Below are 22829 nucleotides of genomic sequence, written 5' to 3' on the forward strand. Positions count from 1 at the left end.
TTCTTATTTTATTTTCTTAATACATTATGTTATTATATTTTTAATGTACTGAGTGTAATTTAACATATTTATAATATCGTATTATGTTTTACTGTTCTTATTTTATTTTCTTATTACATTATGATTGTTATTATATTTTTAATGTACTGAGTGTAATTTAGCATATTATAATATTGTATAATGTTTTACTATTCTTATTTTATTTTCTTATTACATTATGTTATTCTTATTACATTACTACAATAAAATAAAAAATTCACCTTGCAAGCTACCATAGTATTCGGTAACTTGGCAACAACGCTGAAATAAAGAATTTTTATGTAAGAATCGTTCTTATTTGAAGCTGAAAACGGGAAAGATGCGTCCTAAATATTACACTCCCAACGAGGTAGCAGTGCACAACACGCTTAAAGATATTTGGGTGTCCTTCTTGGGTAAAGTTTACGATTTAACGCCACTATGTGAGAAGTACGAAGGTGAGTGCAACATTTTAATGTCGGTCCCACATGCTGAATTTCATGCGTGCTATCGGGTGTGGTGCATTGCCATTGATGATTGATCGGAGCCCGAGACTAGCCTGGCCCTGGGCCTGGGAGTACCGACGAATCGGCCTGGCTCAGGGCTCTTCTTCTTATTCTTCTTCTTATTCTTCTTCTTTTCCTCCTTATTCTTGTTCTTGTTCTTGTTCTTGTTCTTCTTGTTCTTCATGTTCTTCATGTTCTTCTTCATTTTCTTCTCCTTCTTCTCCTTCTTCTCCTTCTCGATCCTTCTCCTTCTCCTTCTCCTTCTTCTCCTCCTTCTTCTTCCATTTAGATCAAGTTGTAAAATTAATCGTAGATTAAGACTATGAATGATGCGTTTCAGCTCGATAATTCTTGGCTTTTTAACAAGAGATAGCAGAATCATATTCCAAGTTCTAGATAAATGCTGTTCGAAACAGAATTTAAATTGGAAGTTGACCTGTGCAAGATCGTCCGTGTAAAATTATAGTGAAAGGGTTAACACCTGATTAAATTGTAACCTGTGACAGCTTTGTGAGTCTGCCTTGACAGATTTTAAACCTTGTTAGGTCGATCGAAGACCTTTGTAGCGTAGGCCTATTATTATTTGATCCAATTGTCATTTCTCTATTTCACAGGGAGCATTTTGTTAAAGCCTGTCGTCGCCAGCGCTGGAAAAGACATCTCTCATTGGTTTGACAAGAAGACAAATGATGTGAGTGTACACCTCAAATGAGTCCAGATCTCTCTACACAAATTAATTTCTGAACACTGTTTAAATGCACATAACATTTTTTTTTTAATTACATGAAAGCTTTTAAAAATCAGTTCGTTGAAGCTTGAAATGATAATCTCATTCAGCAGCTATCCCTTATCATGATGATATGCTGTGTGTCAATGTAAGGTACCATGGTGAAGTAAATAATAGCATTTGAAGTAAATGGTATTGTGAAGTAAATACCAGCATTAAAAAAAATAAACATAATATTCTGTTGTCATTATTTATTTGGGAACATGAAGCAATGACCAATGACTTGTATGCTTATAGGCATAGTCTTACAATATATTTTATTTGAAAGTATCATACACTGTTTATTATCCATTTGAAAATATTGTACATTCAAATGTTGGGTGTCCTTCAGTTTGTGTATCCAGACAATTTATTTAAATAGGTGATTTGAAGAAGTTTACATGCAATATTTTTGATCAATATTGTAAGATTGATGTTACAACACATTATAAAAGACAAATATTTCCGCTTGTTGGTGATATTTGATGCATAGTTGTCGTTGAATACTAATTAGGCAAAAGTGACCGGTCTATTTTTGTAAAGCCTCCGCTCACACAAACCCCCATCATACTTTTTGTGGAACAAAAAAGAATCACACATGTACACTGTACAGCAGTTGTTATCAGTACCACATGTAAATGCAACTTTGTTGCCCTCATTTCGCAGATTCGAACGCACGTGGACCCTGCCACGAAGTGCGTCTTTCCCTACTCGCCTCATGGCCGCTTTGTCCACATCCCGCCCCCTAGTCCACGTACCGACTGGGCCAATGACTTTGGCAGACCGTGGTGGAAAGACGAGGGGTACTGCATCGGGATCTTATCCAAGAAGACAAGAATGGTCAAGGTCATCAACACTCTCACATCACAAGAACAGATTATAGAGGTAACAACATTGAGTTTCCTTTTATATTCGATTAAAACAGTACTTTTGTTCTTTTAAAGAGAAGGTTGAGTTCTGGGAAGAGGTGAAAAATAATTTGTGTACATTACTTATTCTTATTATGCAAGTGTGGAAGAACATCGGTTAAGACATGTTCCCTGAAAAGCATGGCTCTTCAAATGCCTTCATATTTTAAATATGCATGTAACATCGTAAAAATCGAGGGCCGGCTTTTTACGCCACGTGTTCGTGTAGTCCCATATACATCTTTCTGTGCAAGTGTTTGTAACTTTACCAAGACTTGGCCAAATTTCTTATCATTTTGATGATTCCAGAACCTTACAATACACACAAATTCTTATATGCTAGATGATCAACCATTTCTGGTCGGTTCCACACCGTTTCTTTCACAATGCAATCGCATGACCAGAACCCAACTTCATCTTTAAAGTGACTCTGTATTACCTCGGATTCTGAAACGAAATCCTGGATTTAGCTCATATTTAACATTTATTAACAATGTTAAATCTGAGATATGCATGTCCCTACGTGTTATCAGTGTCTGTGATTGGGTGTTATATTTAAGCCCTAAAAGAATTGCACTTCAAAATGATCATGAAGTGCCTCAAAAAAGTAAAAATCTTTGAGTGACCGATGGACTGTAGTGTTATAAAAATTGTTAGGAAAACGAAAAATGAAATTTTGATTTCCAATCATAACTATCTTGATAATTAGATAGGCCATCGGCTTATAAAAGTCATGGGATTTCTGACTGACCTAAAGGTTTATAATTATGATTGCAGCATGAGCTAAATCCAGGTATTTGTTTCAGAATCTGAGGCAATGTTACAGAGTCACTTTAAGTAGAGCGAGCATCAATAGATCAAGTGTATACAGTACAATCCCTGCTCACTGGCAATTTTTCCAATATAACCATTCCTATTTTTTTTTAATGAATTGGAAAATTGTTAGGGTCTATAAAAAATCCTTGGAATAAAAAAGTACAAGTACGTCATAGAAGCCTTGTATTATTAAAGGTACTTCGATACACTAAGTATTTATGGTGCTTTATAGAAAAATGAAGAAGAGATTGATAAAAGATCTTAACGAGAATTTTTCTATTGTGGGAAGAAAAAATCCCGGGGCGTCCGCCCCCAATTGAATTGAATTGAGTTAAGTCTATGTTTCACTAGCTTTGTGTTTCTTGGAAAGCCCACATTTTTCTGAACATTTTGATATCAAATACTCATTTTGGCAAAATATGGAGTTACGTCTTTGTGTCACTGAACCTTCGTTAATAATCATTATTATTGTCATCCAACCATCGCAGGTTTGCTCGGAGGAGACCATGGATGAAATTCTCCAGCGGTACCTAAAGTGGAACGAGCACGCGGCCAGCTACACCTGGAAATACGAGGGCGCGAACCTCGACATGAACCAGACGCTGGAGGAGAACGGTATCTCCGACGAGGATGAGGAGTTCTACAAGCTGAGCATGAACGATGATGAGTACCTTCGCGCTATCCACCTCTACTTCAATGACGACCTGACGGAAGCCTGATGTCGATCCCACCGTCGCTTGTCGAGCAAGAGTGCCCTTTTCCATGCAAGGCACAAGAGTAGTGTTAATTAAAACATGAACTCAATTTCATAAAGCTGTATTTTTCATCAAGCGTCAATTTAAGGAGCAAATTTATGGATGCATGCCCAACATTTATAAACAGGCCCGATTTTGATGATCAATATGTAATTTCACTTAGAATATCTTTCTTAAACTTCCTTCTGTTGACAGGATTACCAAGACCTATATAACAATGTGTTTAGACCAGAAGTCTAAACGACTGTAGGCATTAAGCCGCTTCTTGATTTAATTCAAAGCAAAACTATCAAGCTCTTTGCTATCCTCGTAAAAATTGGAAAGATAGAGAGAGAGGAGGTGGGGATGATATGTATATACCGGTATTTATGAAAGTGGTCAATAGAAAAGAAACATAATAAGCATTCTCATTAAAGGGCAATCCAACCCTTGTAGTAAGTTCATTTGTATGAAAGCAGAAAAAACAGATTAACTGAATGGTGACAGTTTTAAATGAATCGGACTAATAATAAGAGAATTATGAATTTTTGAAATATGAGATCTTGTGAAAATGTATATCTGTGCATATATGCATGAAATTTTATTATCATACATTTGTAATGTGTTGTAAATATGTACATTACATTTGTAAATATATGTATTTAAATATCACCTTTTAGTGTTTTCAAAATTAAATATCTAGCTATATTAAAACCTGTTTGTTGATTATTTCATTTGTCACAAGTTTCTTTTTCTTTTGAAAGGGATGCAGTATTTTTCAGGAATCTTATTTGCTTGATACTGCATGACTAGGTCTAAAGCCATACTGTACTTGAAGCACTAACACAAAATCCCCTTTAGCACCATCTCAGGTCAGCTATAACACTATGGCCCCGTAACCCGCTGCTTCCCTAGCTGCGCTTTTGGTTCTCACATTGAGTCCTCTCTCTCTGTGCCAAGGGGGAAATAGATTTTGGGTTACGAACTGTTGGCAAGTTGACCACGAGATGGCACTGTGCAATAAAGAGTATGCTAGGTCAAAACCTTAAAACTTCTGTTTAAAAAACTGTTCTGTAAGGCACATTCAACACTTTGCTTACACCTACATACCGGTACATGTACACCCTATAAGGAATGAGAGAGAATTCAGTTTTTGACAAGTTATTAGTAATGTGTAATGTTACTACGTAGTACATGCATGTTGAATGGATAAAAGGACTCGACATTGGTAAAAAATTAATTTACTGATAATAATTACTTGGAAAGTTCAAAGCGACAGCAAGGCCTATCAACTTCACAGAATCAGCAGTTGTTATAAAATTTCTAGCCAGTACTCTAAAATCACACTAAATCTAAGCCCCTCTCTCTCCTTTGCCAATTCCCTAGCTTCTTTGGTTCTTATTTTTCACTTTCTCCCTTCTCTTGTTTTCTATTTTGCATAATCTTTCTTTCTTCTCTTTGTCCTGCACATATCTCTTTCCACTTCCGTCTCTTTCTTTCCTCTTTACTACACTCTCCAAGGTTTAGGGATAAGTGTCCCTTTGTGCTTGGCGCACTGCATCGTGTTTGCCATGTTCAATGATGAATTTCTAATAAAAACAATTTCCTGATGAAGCCCTACGGTTGCAAATTTGAATTTTCAGACATTTCAATCAATCAGTGATTCAAGCCTGATTTAAACCTTGGATAAAAAGGTTCTTAGTCCACTTAGTCAACTTGACAAGATGTTTTACTGGTCACTGAAAATGTATTTAAATTGAAATATCTCTTCGAAGTAACATTTGAAGCACATATTTTAAACAGGGCATAGCCACACAAAACCCCTAGCATCAGGATCAAAACATGTTTTGGCAATTGATACACTTTAATCAATGTGGGGAATTCACTTGGTCCATTTATGATTCCTCCGATTCCATTGATCAAAAATAAGCATAACCTTGCCCCACATATCACCAATCCTTTTCAATACCAGTGAAGAATGCAACAGTGCAACATGTACACAAAACAATTCAAAATAGCACCACACGTTTACATATCTAATGTTTTTCTTTATTCTGTGATCACATTTCATGTCAAATTTCATGTCATAGTCGCCGAAATGAGTAGCAGAGAAGTAATAGCTAGTCGCAGAATAAACATAAATGATGTAAAAGGCTCTGTACAAATTCATCTGAAAATATTGAACATGATTACAACAAAGGTACCTGTACATGAACAGATTTTTACAGTATTTACATCAATATTCCATTGTCAAACAAATCAAAAATTTCTCTCACTCAACTTTTTTCCCTTCCTTTCTATACCTCTTTTAAATCTAATTTTTCTCTCATTAACAAAAAAAAACATGACCTGGAAATATTTCATTTTGATCATTCCTCCTACAAATGTAAGGAGACTTATTCTACACGCTAAAATTGATGAAACCTTGAATACTGAAGGAAATACATGTGCACACATGTATTACATAAGGCATTTTTTTCAACTAGATAAAAGGGGTTTCCAGTTTTGGTGCAGTTTTGTAGCAGAAGAAAGTTCATTTTAATGAAGTTGAGTTTCCCCGTGTCAAGAGACATATGTACGAGAACGTTTGGTATTTTATCAATGATTTCCAGCAAATTTGAGTGTAGATATCTGCAAGATGGGCTAGATAATAGCTATACACTTCCCTTTGCCAAGACCATTCCACAAAAAAAAAAACAAGCGATCAGGTAGATTTTACCTTACTGGCAGCAATTGACAATGCCAGTCGCTCATTTTTTTGGTAATTATTAGAACTTACATTGTTTATCACTGAACCGAAGATATGTGAGCTGTCATTAATTTTGTCACTTTTTTTCCAACTATGACCCAAACCCAAGGGGTCACTAAGATGTATTTTTTACATTATCCAAATTTATTTATTTATTTAATTTTTTTTTTTTTTTTTTTTGGAGGGGGGGGGGGGGGAAGGGGGTTACATTGCCATTTTCAAGCATGAGAGAGTTTATTGTTGTGATTCTTTTAGCCATGAAATTATATTAAAATAGGAGGCAAGGTCAAAAGCAATAAGTTGCAAAATAAAACGATCTTGTCCGGTTGTGCATTCTTCTTTCTTTGGAAAGTAAAGGGCTGCTGTGTAGTAGTGCATGCATCGCAATACCAGTGCTCACAAGTGCATTATTCACATTTTTGCTTTTGGCCCTGCTCTTTATTCTGATGTACTGCTCATTCAATGGCTACAAAATCATAACAAATATCTTACAATTTTCAAGCGGAATAAACATTCTTAAATGATACTAAACAAAGAAATGGCCATCACATGACAGGAGAGATATAATGGATCAAAATTGAGTACCAAACTTTTTTGAGGGGTTTAATATCCACACTATGAATGAGATCTCAGTGTATTTCTTGGTTAATATAGTCTGTTACTACAGTTCTCAGCCAGTAACCCGATGTGATTAATATAACAGATTGTCATTATTTTCTTTTCAGAGGATGAAACTTGAAATTTGGTGTATTTGACAAGGAAAAGGGAAAGAGATTTTAGGTAAAATACTGAGGTATTTTTCAAATTACATCATACTTCTTACAAAAGGGAACTAAGATAATAGAAAATAAGGTAAACCAGTTGCAAAGTCCAATTGGGAAACTCGCACCATGGAGAAAAAAAATAGTAGGAGGGTTTGGAATTCCACAGTAGAGTACCATCCTACCACATTCCCCTCCCCCTTCCCCTTCCTCTACCCCAACCTCTACCTCTGCCCCTAAACCCTCCCCTTCCCATGTCTGGTCTAAACCCACCACGACCTCTCATGCCCCTACCCATTCCACCACCCATGTCATGCCCTCCAAATCCAGGACCTTCATCCATCATCCCGGGACCTTCTTCCCAACGTTCTGGATCCTCATGCCCTGGTCCTGGTCCTTGTTCTTCCTCCCACGGTCGCTTCCGGTGAGGCAATGGTGGGAACTCTTCGTGATCCATAATCGGGAGTGGTCTCTCGTCGAAATCTCTGCCGGGATTCGGGAACTCCCCATGGTTCCCTTGTCGGAAATCTCTATCTAGAGGTTCTCGAGTTCTTGCTATGGGGCTCTCAATGGACATCAAAGGAACAGGTGGGCCACCACGTAGGTCTTGGTCTTCTGAACCAAGCCCGGGGATGCCTTCATCATCGGCTCCCATTAGGGGAAACCTGCGATTGTCCACATCCTGCATGGGCATTTGTCGCTCAAAGGAATGATTGCTTGGGCCATTAAAGCGTTGAGGGGGACCTTGCCGGAGTTCCCTGTCCCCCATATTCTCCAAGTGCTGTGGCTCCTGACGCAAATCGACATCTCCACGTCCCGCACCTGAGACACGCTCGTCACGATCCTGTCCAAAGCCATCAGATTGTCTCACAACAGGCCCATTTCTCCGCTGTAGTTCCTGTGTGGGTGGCCCTGGTCTTATTGGTGGTCCACTCATGGGACCACTCCTTGGCTCTAAGAGTGGGCCTGACAACCCAACTACTGGTCCTTGTCTCATATCAACATCCCCAAACAGGGGTCCTTGCCTCATATCAACATCTCCTGTTCCTTCATTTGCATCAGGTTCAGGCAGCAATGCTTCCTTTGGTAGTGTCTGCATAAGTGGAGGAGGTTGTGACTTTGCAGCTCCTGGAGTCTTTGGTTCTGGCAACAACCCTCCACCTTGACCGGGATCAGGCAACAAACCGGCACCTGGCGCGTTTGGTCCTCCACTCGGAGGCTTATCTCCCAGCAGACCCTTACTATCCGTCCCGTTGTTGGGTGCGGAATCACCATCTACAATCTGCTCCTTGGACGCCTCGTTTTCCTTGTCCGCTTCGCCTGGTTTGTCCGGAATGGCGTCCCCCTTCTCCTTTTTGGTTGGCGGGACAGCGATGGGTAGCTTGGCGAGGTGTGGGGGTAGTGGTCTCTCTCCGTTACCCTCCTTCTTGTCCATCCATCTTACTGCTTCGAGTGGCAGGAGTCCCCCTGCCCGCAGTCTCTTGGCAAAGTGTGGAGGGATGTGGCCTTCTGTGAGGAGGACCATGATCGGATTGACATGAGGCTTGATGATGGGTAGCACGGTACCTGTTAAACAAACATAAAACTTGATATCAATAACAAGTTACAAGCTACTGTTATAAGCTACTGAAATCATGGCATGTGATCAGCTGAGAGCAAATTTGTCATAGAAATTTAGCATTTGTTATAGGTAAAAGGTTTTATGAAAAGGGCCCCTGTATTTGTTTAGAAAAAAAAAAGTCCTTCATGCCAATAGTTTTAATTTGTGGCACATTTGTGAGCGTATATTGAAAGAAAATAGCTCCATAGTTGTACCACCCATGCTCCAGCAGTAACTGTTATGTACTCAGTTTCCTACACTAAATGAATCTCTAACATTAACCCTTGAACCAACACTGTACCCAAGCATACCTCTAACCCTAAACCAATCTATAAACAGACCCCACCCCCCCCCCCCCCCCCCCAAAAAAAAAAAAAAAAAAATACAACAAAAAATACAACAAAAAAGGAATAAAAAGTATGGAAAAGAAACAAAAAATTATTAAACTGGCAATGGAATGGCCTATTTGAAAATGCCTTTTCTTAAAGACATGGTCTTTTAACAAATGGTAAATATTTCCCTACATGTAGTTTCATTTACTTAGGAGATGCATTTGTAGAATAGTGAAGCAAAGAAAGATAAATAGTGGTGTTGCCAATTTAATACAGAAAAGCTGATCACTGTTTTTCTTCTATAAATCCCTTTCACTCGGAATGTACCTGAAGGAAGGTTCGTCTGGATGACGTTCACCAAAGCTTGTTGAGCAGCTTTAGGTCCCTGTGACTTGGCAATGAACTTGATGACCTCAATAGGATTACCTAGGAAAAACAAAGATGGTACAAGAACTTGTGTTAGTATCCTGTCCAGGCAGGCAAAATACAAGATTTTTTTTTCTAAACCTGAAAGCAAAGTGCAACTACTGTTTTAAAGTCCCACTGCACTACTTGTAGCTACTTGTTTCCTCTATATAGAAAACAATGCCTAATTGGTGCCTGTTGGTCCCCCATGATCCCCTTGAGCTGATTTGATGATTTAACCACCTGTCCAGTGACCTTGCAGGGTGATCTATTCCCCCCTGGCCAAACTAGTGCAGACAGGCTTTAAACGACTGATGAGAGAAGAAAATCTTTCAAAAAAAAGTTCATGAATTGCTTCTCAAGGGAAATATTCATGAGGGATGGCATTCATTTGGGGAAGATATTATCCCGAAGAAATTCGAGGTCACTGAAATCACACAATCTTCCTAGTGAACAATTGGGGTTGTTTGCGGTAGAAGCACACATATGTACGTACACAAGAGGATGAACACTGTATGCATAAAATACCTTTTGGTTGTTATAAGGCGAGGCGTCAAAAATATCGATACCAGCAGGCTGCCGCCTCACGTATTGGCGCATCGAGGCTGCAATTACGGCCGAAGCCTGGCTGGGGCAATTATTTTTCTTTTATTAGCCCAGCCGGCTTGCCCCAGGCTGGGATCTGAGGCTCGGTTTCCATTCGAAAGGCGGCAGCCGGCGCATGCTTTTGAATGCCATTTCCTACCGCCAGCGGTAGCCGGCTGAGCTAATTTTAAAAAATGCAGCCAGGACGCACAAGTGCAGTTAGCTGCCGCTGGCTGGTATATTTATTTTTGACGCCTCGCCTAACCAAGTTCTAACAAAACTAGATTACCGTCTAGCAGATACACTCAAAGCTTATACTTGGAAATGATTCTATATACATGTATGTGATGATTCTGCATTCAATATCCATTCCAAACACCCACAAATGTTGTGTGATCTTTCATGGGACAGGCTCTGTGATTTTTAAGACGCTTAATGATTTATGAAAACAATGTTCATATTATTTTTATTCTTGGGAACCTACAAAAACAAGCTATGCTTTCCAGTAGGTTCCTGTTTCATTTCATTATTTTGAACTTACTTTGTCTACCATGTTCTTTATTGTGCAAACAATTTATATAAAATGGAATAAATTCGAATTAATCAATCAATGTACCTCCAAAGTCTGGAATATTGACAAGGCCAAATGATTCTGGCTTGTCCATCTTCCTCTTTAGTTCCGTCTCTTTTCTCTTCTTCTCCCCCTCGGCCCTCTTCTTAGCATCCTCCTCCTGCTTCTTCTTATCCTCTTCCTCTTTCTTCTTCCTCTTCTCCTCCTCGATGTTAGGTGCCACGCCCGGGGCCTTGTTGGCCTCCCATTCGTCCAGGAAGTTCTGGGGGACCGGTCTAGCGTAGGGGACCTTCCGTTGGGGTTTGGGTTTCAGTCTCTCCAGCTCTTCGAGGGAGGAGTCGAGACCGGGGATGGAGGTGTCGAGGTTCTCCTCTGCCACCGGCATTGCAACTGTGAGATTGGACAAAAACATGATAGTGAGAATTCATGGATTTTTGATAAATCACACCAAAAGGGAATTTAAAGCCTCACTGCACTAATTATTGCTACTTGCGCCCTCTATATATATATATATAGCAAACAATGCCTAATCTGTGCCTGTTGCTCCCCAATGATCCCCTTTTTCTTATGTTAATTGAGAGGTGATTAGATAAGATAACCACATGTCAGTGACCTTGCAGGGAGGTCTAATCCCCCCTGGCCAAACTAGTGCAGATGGGCTTTAAATATTTATGAACCATTCCATGAGGTTGGTGCAAAAAGTACAGCAAAAGTCATTCATTGAAGATCTGTATGTAATTAATTTTGTAGTTGTGCCCTGCGAGAGTCATTCCTGTCTTAGCAAGTACTCTTTCACACATTTACTTAATAACAATCTCGGCATTGAATGGCCACCTCATTTGCAACAACATGTCTATTTATTTTACCAAAATGCTGAACAAGATAATTCTGTCTGAATTGGTTATCTTCAGTTCAGGAGTGCCAGGTTTGTTGAACTTCAATTTAATCAAGTCGTTTTGATATTTAATACCATTCATTTAGTACCATTTATTTACTCCCATGAAAGATGACTAATATGAAACCTGTATCAATTTCTTGAAATAGAGAATTAGTAATAGAATCTTTCATTACTGTTGATGTTAATGGTGAACTTCAAAGAAAATCACAAATATGTCAACTAATGTATCACTAGAAACTGGTAAGCTAACAGATGGCCATCGTACAAGTTTGAGGTCAGCTACATATCGGGTGATTCATAAAAATAAAAATACAACCCCCTCCATAGCAGCTGGGATATACGAGAGATTCGCCAGAAAAATAACGATGTTTTAATGACGTCACAACAGGGACCAATACTGCCCAAGCAGACGACATCCCATAAAGAATGAACATAATTGCAAAGTTATTATTTGTCAAATTATAATGAGTTTAGTGTATATAAATGTACTGGCACGTCAAACCGATCAAAAGGGGACATGACCCGATTCTGATAACTAAAATCTTTTGCTTGTAAATACACAGGATAGGGGTTAATTAACAATCAAAGAAACCAGACTTTCAAATTGAAAAGCCCCAGGATTGCAGCTGAATATACAATGGCGTCTTATTTTGTTTACAGATTCCTTTATTTTTGTATCGCTGCATTTGTCATCAAAATAAAACCATGCGCGGGGTTTAGAGTGAGGCAATAGATTATACATTTAGCCTGACGGTAGTGAAGTAAGAGAAAGAACTCAAGAGAAGATGAGAACACAGGCACTGAAAATGTGTGAGATGTCATGGGACATCGTCTGCTTGTGCAAATCATGTCCCTGCTGTGATCTCACACATCTCAGCAGCGTTCGGAGAGCTATTCAGGTGCTATGCCGGGGCTGTATTTAAGCGTTTTGTAATTTATAATAATCATTACTTCGAATGTTTCCAAGCATTGAATTTTGATAACCTTGTCGAATCAAAGTTTCAAATTTGCAATAATGAAAATAAAGCTAGATTTAAAATCAATGAATATCTACTTTAATGCTTGTTAATCTTAGCGTGAAATCCACGAAAATTAATGTACTGCAAATATTTCTACTTTTACAGTAATGTCAGGATAAGTATAGCAAGGCTGATCTTAGACCTTCATGCTATACAAACTTTTTTTTAAATTGATTGGTACCCTTTTCTTACCTGGTTCGTCTTTCTTGAGATGGTCTGCGACGCCATACTCCAATCCCATACCAGGGATGACAGGAAGAGATGTTGTGTCATCATCTAAAAAGAGAAAAGAGATTACCATGTTAGAATGTATGTCTTAAGATTCAATTCAATATCAACAGCGACCCTATGGACCAATCCATTAAGTCGACTACAAATACAATGTAAATAATAATTCTTAACTATTCAAGGGGCTGTTGAAATCACCAAATAGAGAAATATTAAAACGATTTGCCAATAACACTGCAACCAAAAGCGTGCCTGTATTGGACATTGCAAGGTAGCAATTTCTCACTTTTCTTTAAGTATTTCTTAAATATCCTCTCTTACCATTTAAGTCATTTGTAGATTTCTAAATTTAAAATAAATGTGGAGATTTCAAAAAGTGTTCGTACCTTTTTAGGAGCGCTATAACAATCATCTTGATCAAAAGAAGAGGCCTCTAAAATCTTGGGAAATGCCGTTCTAATAAATTATGTATTTTATGCATGTTAGTTTTAAAACTACAGTACTCTTCACTACATGTTTTCTTCTTCAAAATGCCTGATGCCTATCAGTTACAACAGATATAAGAAGCAAACTGACCCCAAGGTATACTACTGTAAATTAAGAATGTGTAATATGTTCTCAGAGGAAAGAACAGGGGGGCATTTCACAAAACTTGTCATCAGTGACAAATGACAGTTTTTGTTATAAGCTACTGAAATCCTTGCTTCTGATTGGTTTTTAGCAGATTTGTCACTGATTTTTGTCATTTGTCATTGAAAAAAGGCTTTGTGAAATGGGCCCCTGATGCTTACCAAACTCCAGGAGGTCCTCTGAGGTTCCAATGGGCAGAGTATTCAGATTGTATCTGTCCCTCATCTTATCCCCGGGTCTGTTTCTTGTCCAGAATTTCCTGTGAGTGAAAGAAGACAACATTGAATAAGCCAGTTCGTAAATAGCTTCGGAATGCACGACCCCAAAATATCCACAGATCTTTTACACGATGGATACGTCCCACTTGTGCATTTTAGAATAATCACTGTCGAAGTGATGGAGGTGCTTCATGAAAACCTTTTGTTTGCATCTTGAGAAGAATGCTTCCACCTGTGTAGCAGATAAACATATTGTCGGTGCATAAATGAATACTGATTACATAACTTCCATGAGTACGATACCAGTATTCATCTCAATGGTTTAACAATTTTGGAACGAATGACCTTTTAATCTGCCCATGCGCAAATCCTAAATACAAACTCGATTATTGAACAAGACATGTAAATAACGTGTAGTCTGCCCTGGCGAAGAGGAGTTGTACCAAACTTGCTCCACCAGCAAAGATTACATTGAGGTCTACATTCTACATAAATGAAATTCAAATTTCAGCTTTGGACCAAACAGAATACCAAAGCCCAACCCTGACCTTAAAGGCATCATTTAACAATGTTAAATCTGAGATGCATGGCCCTATGTGTTATCAGTGGCTGTGATATGGTGTAATATTGAAGCCCTAAAAAAAAAAATTGTGTTTCAAAATGACCATGAAATGCCTCAAAAGAGTAAAAATCTTTGAGTGACCAGTTCGAGCATACCCATTTTCCCCAATAGACTGTAGTGTAATAACAACCTTTAGGAAAACAGTTTTTGAAACTTTGATTTCCAATAATAAATATGATAATCAGACAGGCGATCGGCTTGTAAAAGTCATGGGGTTCCTGACTAACTTTAATAAAGGTTTATAATTATCATTCAGTTAAATCCAGAATTTTGTTTCAGAATCTGAGACAAAGTTACCATATCCTTTTAAACCTAATATAAAACCTAAGTAGAACCTTAACTCAACCCTATAACTTTGATAAAATAGAGCACATAGCAAATGATTCAACTCCTCCACACCTCATAATCTAGAAGAAGAGGTGTGGCCATTTGCACCATTTTCCACTTCCAGAAATGGATCGCTACTTACGTTGAGTGATCGTTGGATCCTGAACATAACATATGGCCCAATGGATGCCATGCCAGACTCCATATGATAGATTCATGTGCCTCTTCGATACCTCCAATCTCCTTGTCATGCCTGAGGAGAAATAAAACAGAGAACAGTTTTAGTTATACAGTCAAACCTGCTTTAGTGACCACCTGTCTACAAAGACCACATTTTGTGTTTCTCTTGGGCAGTCGCTATAGACAGGTTTGACTGTATCATGAAAGTATCTGATCCTCAACGTATACATATGACCAAAGAGATGCCATGCCAGATACCCCCAGGCACATGTTAGACACATGATATGATATTTATTTATGTCCAACAGCTGAGGCCGTTGAGGCTACAATGAAATGGACCTTGAGACACAGGTTCTCCATAATGTGTTCCAGGCACATATTTTACAGTGTAAAGCCCTACCTTCATGCTACATGCTACATGTTCATGGGATTATATACACAACAAACATTTAAAGCCAGTCTGCACTAGTTTGGCCAGGAGGGATTAGACCTTCCTGCAAGGTCACTGACAGGTGGTTATCTCATCAATTCAGCTCTCAATTAACATAAGAAAAAGGGGATCATGGGGGACCAACAGGCACCGTTTAGGCATTGTTTGCTATAAAGAGGGCGCAAGTAGCTATCAGCAGTACAGTGGGGCTTCAAAAAAAACTATGGGTGGACTGAAGAGTGGATAACTGACAATGCTGTTGAAGCCACTTACCCAACTTGCCAGAAGAGAATGCCTCCATCGGAGCCTCCTGATACAAACATGTCCTCATGTATAGGATGCCATGCTATGGCTGCGGGTAAGAGATAGAGATACATGTGGAGAGTTAAATTCCAAAAGGAGCTAAATCCATTTTTTGTAACTTCAGAGAATAAAGAAATTGTTTACCAGATTTTGTACAGGGGTCTAAGGAATAGTGATATTAGAAGGTGCATTTTTTCATAATTGCTCCCCAAATTAAGGTAAATAATTGTGTTGAAAGACGGTTACTTCAGTGAACAATGTTCTGATCAATAACTCAATTCTCATCGAAAGTGGATTTAGCTCCTTTTGGAATTAAGCTCTTCATGTTTAAATCAATGAACAAGGAGAGACAGAGAAAGTGAGCGGAAATAAGATAAGGAGTATCAAAGAGAAAACAGAAATATGCAAAAGAACAAATTGACAGGAGAGGGGAGAAGGATGCAAAGAAACACAGGGAAATACAAAATGAGAGAAGTAGAGGAAAGGAAAGAGAGAGAAGGAAGAAGAGAAGACAAGCCTGAGACCACTGAGAGGCCAAGATAGCGAAAGACATCAGGAAGATAGTGATGGAGGAGATACAAAGAAGAGAGACGGGGAGAGAAAATTGCATAAGATAAATGTAGCTTTAAAGAAAGAGAAAGAAGTTTAAAGAAGCTTTCAAGTTTCAAGGCTATTTGACATTAACTGATTATCAATTTGGTCCTCTTCCATCTACATGAACAACAAATACCTTAAATTGGAAAGTACACCCTGATATTAATTTTTTTTAAATAAAAGCGGGAACATGAGAGGAACAGGTCAGTGAAACTTGGAGCAAACTCCTATTAAATATAAGAAATAAAAATTCTTGCAGTTGTGACCTCGCAAACTACGTCAGTGTTGGCAATTTGTGTTTGAGGGATCGTAACTTTCTTATTTTTAATCAGTTTTTGCTCAAATGTTCACTGACATGTTTCGGACAATTTTCTGCTTAGATGTGGAAAGGGGTAATGTCACAGGGTGTGTTCATACATGTTGCCTCTTTCTTGTGCCCCCTGAATGTGAACAGCTCCTTCATCATGCGAATGTCAAAGAGCTTGACCAGGTGGTCCCTGGACGCGGTCAGAAGCCAGTTACCGTTCATGTTCCACTTGACCGACATGACGGTGGACTTGTGGGCGTGGAGGGTGCAGAGGGACTCCCCCGTCCGGGAGTCCCACAGCTTGACCGGCTGCTGGGAGTCCTTGCTGCCGGACACGACGATGCTCTTGCTCGGATGCCAGTCGACGCACCGCACGTCAGCACCATGACCTTTGACACAGGAAGCAGAATGAAACGGGGCATAACTAATCAAGGTCAGGGCACCACACTTACTCTGTTACTACTGTGTCATCTTACAAAGCCAGAGAGTGTTTCACAAAGATCCTAAGTTGAGCTTAACTCTAAGTTAGATTTAATTATTATGGAGAGCCATTTGTAGCCTTATAATGAAATATATTCAAAAACAAAAATTCAGGTATTTTAAACTTTTCATAAATTCCACATCAAGAACATGAAATCTCCCATAATAATAGAAAATATGAAAGATTTGAATCAACATTTTATGCCTTTTAAAATAACTTTTACAAAAAATGTTCAAGGATGCTAAAGGCTTTCCATAATTTCTAAGTCCAACTTAGAGTGAAGTTTGACTTTATGATCATTGTGAAACATCCCCAGGGCACCACACTTACTCTGTTACTGCTGTGTCATCTTATAAGGGCCAAGTCATGTAGTATTTTAGTTATCTCTCAGTCAGGGAGGTGGGAAGATTCTGCCAAGACCCCCCCCCCCCCTCTCAATATCTTGGCCATGGAATAATTAGAATTAAGACACTGGGGTATATTCATGTGGCTGGCTTTAATTACAAACTAGCTGTGTTGAGGAGCATGCTACAGGATCGTAAACTATACATGTATCTATATGGAGTCCAAACGGAGGCATACTATTTAATGAAACAGTTCCCAGGGAGTGGAGCGTGTGCACTATCATGTACAGATTATGACCGATGTGATAATAATTACAATGGAAAGTGCTTAGAAATGTAACATTGAGCGCTATAAAATTATTATACAAATGACTATTATTATTGTTATAATAGTACAAGTTTCACTGCTGGTCTATGTGTCATATAATCCAAAGGCATCAATGGACATTTTCATCCTCAAAACATGTGGACCAGTAACTTTTCGCTGGCCAGACTCATTGATTAAAAGGCATTCCAACTTTTAGAGAAAGGCGATTTGAAGGTATACAAATTATAGAGAAACGGACCAGTGGGAGAAAGTTTGAACATCGTTAGTTTAACTACAAAGTTATGAATCACATACAAGAGAACCTCAAATTGCGAATTTGATTGCGTCCCTCTGATATGTAAAGGCTAACAAATCTTTCCCCATTTGTTTCGACACTCAAAATGGCTTAAAGGGACTTGGTAACATTGTTCAGTTGAGAGAGAGTGGTGCTAGGGTAGTGACTTCAATGCTAGATGTACAATTAAAGATAATCTGACAGTTTTAGTGAAAACGGACCATTATTAATAATAAAAATTGGGGAAAACTGATCTGATTGATTTATTAATTCTCCCAACTATATTATTACAATTTAATTACATTGTAGGTAAATGTAAATTGTCACAAAGCAATGAATTGGCTCTATATACCATTCCAGACAATGAAGTGTTGAAATATTTTTTTAAAGCCTGTCTTACGTCATATTTACAAGGAAAAAAGGTTGGGAAAATTCAAAAATGGTAGGGAGAATTTACTGTTTTAAATCACTTCAACTAATACCATAAATATCTTTGTAGTTTGAGAATTTTCTCAGGATCTTTTGCCTGTTAGAGGGTAAGTACAGTAGAAGGAATATAATACCGGGTAAGTAACATTTCATACAAAAATGTCCCTTTTTTTTCATCAACCTTCAACAATGTTACGGAGTCACTTTAATTTTAATTTGTCCACGCCTTTTATTGAGTAGACGTCATAAGGCCAAAATGCTTTTCACATTTCGACTACAGGTCTAAGGGATGAAGGCGAACGACCAATTCACAAAGGTCAATTTAGTGTGCTCAACTTTCAATCAATTCCTTATTCCAGACTTGCAAAATTAAAGTTTTGGGCATGAAAATACATGGTAGTACAGAAGAGCTGCTAAGCTTGTAATAAAATTGATAATGCAACATTGAAGTGGGTGCCTTGCATTATCATCTGCCCGCATGAAGGCTCTTACAGCCATTGAGAATACACAGCTCTTAGGTCCCTCTTGTGGACAGCTGATGATGTTTCTGTAGGCCTGTCTCCATCAGCTCGACATTGCCAAATAGCCCGCTATTTCTGATTTGGGAAATAATCCTGAAGCTACAAATCGTGTCTTCATCAGCTCAAAACTTGAAACTAGAGCTCAAGAAATTAGCTCAAGATATTTGCTCAGCGTTCGTACACGGTGCGAGTATAGTGCGAGTCTTCGGGCTGGTGAAGACGCATCGGACAAATAGCGGAATATTTTGCAAACTAGTCCAAGATATCTTGGGATGATCATCTCAACAAAACATCCTGCTAATTGCAACTTCGGGCTGATGAAGACGCAAATTAACTGGATAATTTGCGATCAGGATAGTTCAAATAGCGGAATATTTGGCAATCTCGAGCTGATGAAAACAGGCCTTGTGGAAGATCTCTGCCGGAGTTTTCAACCATGCAGAAAAAGCCTAGACTCTTATCATTTCTCCTCGCGTCTACATCACCGGCCATCGATCGGAAAAGAAAATGAACACCACGTACCTCTAAGGATCTTCTCCTCGTGACATCGCAGGAAGTCCCAGATTCGCACGGTCCCGTCGTCCGAGCAGGTGCAGAACTTGGTATCTAACGGCGCAAAGCTGGTGGAAGGGGAGGGAGTAGGTGAGGACACATATGGTAATTTGATGTCTCTTGGTAAAATCAGCGATCGATGTTTATACTTAGGGGGATATCATGGCTTACGTTACATGGACTGTTGATAGAATTCTGCAAAACGACATCAAAAATGTGATTTGTTACATCATGTGCAGAGCCATCTATACACAGAGTTTGGCCAACCCGGTTCGAGTTTGACACAATATGGCGACTACTGCTTTGTTGGGCAAGCACAAAACAAAAGTTAAGACGCCATGTTAGCCCAGTAAAACCAAGTTGGCCAAACTCTGTGTATAGATGGCTCTGATCATGTGAACCAAATGCCTTTGGTTTGACGAGTACCTGATGTGTACCATCTTTTTCTGTTATTAATCTTCCTCTATTCCTGTTTAATACACAAAGGAGGAAAAAGGTAATTTAATTTTATGGGAGAGTTTTGATATACCAGAATCATATGAAACAATAAACTTTATCAAATAAATTGAAAAGATCTGCCAGTTTGATAGTTTCATGAGGTAAATGCTACCTTTTAATTCCAAGAAACTAGGTTCAGTCTTTTGTTGATTGTTTCAAAGGGAACACACCTCATTTTGTGAAAAGAAAAAAAACGGGGGCTGTGTTCAAAATTTTGTACAGGTTATATTTTTTTTATAAGAAAGAAAGAAAACTCTGGTACGGTAAATACAAACATAGACAGCAGCTATCTAAAGTGCCTAAATTAAAATGTCAATGTACCTAACAAGATTTTGAGCCCCAATTTTAAAGGTTGGCAAAAGCACTCCTCGACTACACCAATTACACAACATCTATTACAATCTGAAAATCTACAATCTCTCATTTTAACTGTTACATGTACATGAAGCAGAGTTCTATCAACTTCTCTCCCATTCTTCTCTAATGCTCACAGCTCCAGATACAAACATCATCTTAAAGACCTCTGAATACTCTACAATGCGACAACAACAAGATTTGGAGAAGGTTTCGATTAGAGTAAGACACATGCATTAGAATATTTTTTTCAATGAGAACAACCTTTCTTGTCTGAGATTCAGTAATAGTCATTATGTACCAATAGTTAGACCAAGAATTTTGGCATTGAGTTCCAGCACCTTCCTTGTGGTAAATTTACCTAGTCAGTGATGACTAGTCACAATCTAGTAACTGATCAAACACTGCCCCAATTAAAACCCGACTGGGGGTTTCTGTCTGATTTAAATATATGATCAGCACGAACCAGGAAGCCGGAGTAATAATACGATTGCAGGGCCCTCAGAGAGAACAGTATTGATACTGATGAGACTACCCTGGGTTGACATAACAAGACATATTACTTTTATTATTATTATAAAATATTTTGAGATTTCAAATCTTCTGAACATGCATGTACTCCAATCGCCACTTTCTCCAAAACTTTTGCCTAGTGTACAGGGGAGGGGCTCAAATATGAAATCTTCTGAGGTGACTTCTCTTTGCTCAACATGATCCCTAGAATATGCTTCGATCTGTAAAACAAATCCGCAGACAAAAATATATTTCACCTATGAATTTAGGAAAACAGTATCAACAAATTGCAGTGTACTTATTTACCCCCCCCCCCCCCCTCCAAACAAAAAAGAGAGACTTCTTTGGGGAAAATAAAGGTCAGCACCAAATATCAAATGTGAGACTGATCGATGTTAAGATTTTAAGAAGTATAGTCAATACCATAAGAATATAATAAAAGACAATGTTTCATCTTGGGAGAAACATGAAATTTTGGGGTTGGCAAGAGAGGAACTCAGAAGATATCACATCAAATGCACACACACACACACACAAAAAAAAATCAAATGCAAATGTCAAAATTGATTCACCACTCTAACCCACACCATATACATAAATGAGACGATTCTATTTCATATGAAAAGCACAGGAAATAATTTAGTTTTAAACTTTTCAATAGACTTTTCCAGTACAATAGATGATTAAGGCTCCTTTCTAAACTAATAAGCAACCTTATTAGGACATGATTTTTGGAATTTAGATTTGAGACTTCTTGAAATATAAAATATTATGAACAGCTTCACAAGGTAGACTATTCGTTTTTTTTTAAGTTTTTTTTTTTTTTAAGTCGTTTCTTTTGTGACAAATTGCACTTCTCCCCCATATTTCATATTTAAAAAGAAAAATATATAAATACATTCCTCAAATTTACAAGATAATTGATTTTCAAAGGGGGAACATGTCATTTGACTGTGACAACACAATGAAGCGCATAGTTTCAATTGTTATCACCATACTGAGTTTGAATTTCCTGCAAGAAGAAAGCAAATATCTATTTATGAAAATCAGCATATCAGGCTGAGAAATGGGAAAGCTTCAATTTTGACATCTGCACAAGCTCTTGTAATTAGTTGTATAGTCTTTCAAACAAACACTCCTCATAAACAGACTGTTCTCGATTATTTCACACGCAAAATATGATGTTCACTGAGTGACAAAAGTTACCTTTCAATATTTTTTCCTCAAGACACAGCTTTCCACTTAAGAGCAAATAGGGTGTTCAGTAGTAGTAAGGTTGTACATGTCTTAAAACAGATTCTTAACACTGTTCGGAAGAATAGTTGAATTTTTATGACTACTGAATTTTCTGGAGAGAAATTGTTGTACTCTTAGTATTTGGATTTCTTTCTGGTAAACGTTCAGACATTTTGTATGGACATCGTGTTTTAAAGATCACGTACCAAAGGTATCATTAGTTGAATACAGTAAATACATTCAATTTTACTTACATCGACCCTACTGGGAACAAACCATTACAAAATGTTCAGATCATGTGGATATCATTTTGTTGTTGTCTTGATTTGTTTGCCTTTTTTAAAATTTTGTTGTATTCGTACGAAGAAGTTTTAACTTTTCTTTCTTTATTCCAAGATTAATTTGTTCCAATGTGTACAAAACCTTTCTGCACTCAATGAGCATGTTCTGCAGAGAGTAATCATTGTGAAGCAACTTGAGTAAAAAAAAAGTTGGAAATTTATGTGTTTCACATGTTTTCAGAAAAGTTCCCCCTTGTGACACGATTGTTTGGATACGAGTAGTGTGTATGGAACCTAAGCAAATTACAACGGAAAATGTCAGTCTTGCACCTTTAAAGCCCGTCAGTACTAGTTTGGCCGGGAGGGATTAGACCATCCAGCGTGGTTACTGACAGGTGGTAATCTCATCAACTCGGCTCTCAATTAAAAGAAGAAAAAGAGGATCATGGGGGACCAACGGGCACCACTTAGGCATTGTTTTCTATATAGAAGGAGCAAGTAGCTACAAGTA

General features: G+C 38.2%; 2 protein-coding genes across 2 annotated transcripts in view; one reads left to right on the top strand and one right to left on the bottom strand.

The window, feature by feature from the left end:
- The first annotated feature begins 266 nt into the window (after positions 1–266).
- On the top strand, positions 267–4477 carry LOC754443 (cytochrome b5 domain-containing protein 1). Its single transcript, XM_001185644.3, has 4 exons — positions 267–476; positions 1139–1215; positions 1957–2175; positions 3503–4477. Exons 1-4 carry the CDS (start codon positions 359–361, stop codon positions 3731–3733), a joined length of 645 nt encoding a protein of 214 aa, XP_001185644.1. The 5' UTR covers positions 267–358; the 3' UTR covers positions 3734–4477.
- A 1298-nt stretch (positions 4478–5775) lies between these two features.
- Positions 5776–22829, bottom strand: part of LOC574793 (pre-mRNA 3' end processing protein WDR33) — a 28776-nt gene continuing 11722 nt past the window's right edge. The window contains exons 8-16 of the mRNA XM_775191.5: positions 19407–19504; positions 16618–16896; positions 15577–15655; positions 14836–14946; positions 13688–13785; positions 12861–12944; positions 10797–11141; positions 9518–9616; positions 5776–8824 (exon numbers count right to left, since the gene is read on the bottom strand). Of these exons, the coding sequence (XP_780284.4) occupies positions 7440–8824; positions 9518–9616; positions 10797–11141; positions 12861–12944; positions 13688–13785; positions 14836–14946; positions 15577–15655; positions 16618–16896; positions 19407–19504 (2578 nt within the window). The 3' untranslated portion in view covers positions 5776–7439. The remainder of the gene's footprint in view (positions 8825–9517; positions 9617–10796; positions 11142–12860; positions 12945–13687; positions 13786–14835; positions 14947–15576; positions 15656–16617; positions 16897–19406; positions 19505–22829) is intronic.

This window comes from Strongylocentrotus purpuratus, unplaced genomic scaffold, assembly GCF_000002235.5.
Source record: "Strongylocentrotus purpuratus isolate Spur 01 unplaced genomic scaffold, Spur_5.0 spur5_contig_816, whole genome shotgun sequence".
In the NCBI taxonomy this organism is placed as follows: domain Eukaryota; kingdom Metazoa; phylum Echinodermata; class Echinoidea; order Camarodonta; family Strongylocentrotidae; genus Strongylocentrotus; species Strongylocentrotus purpuratus.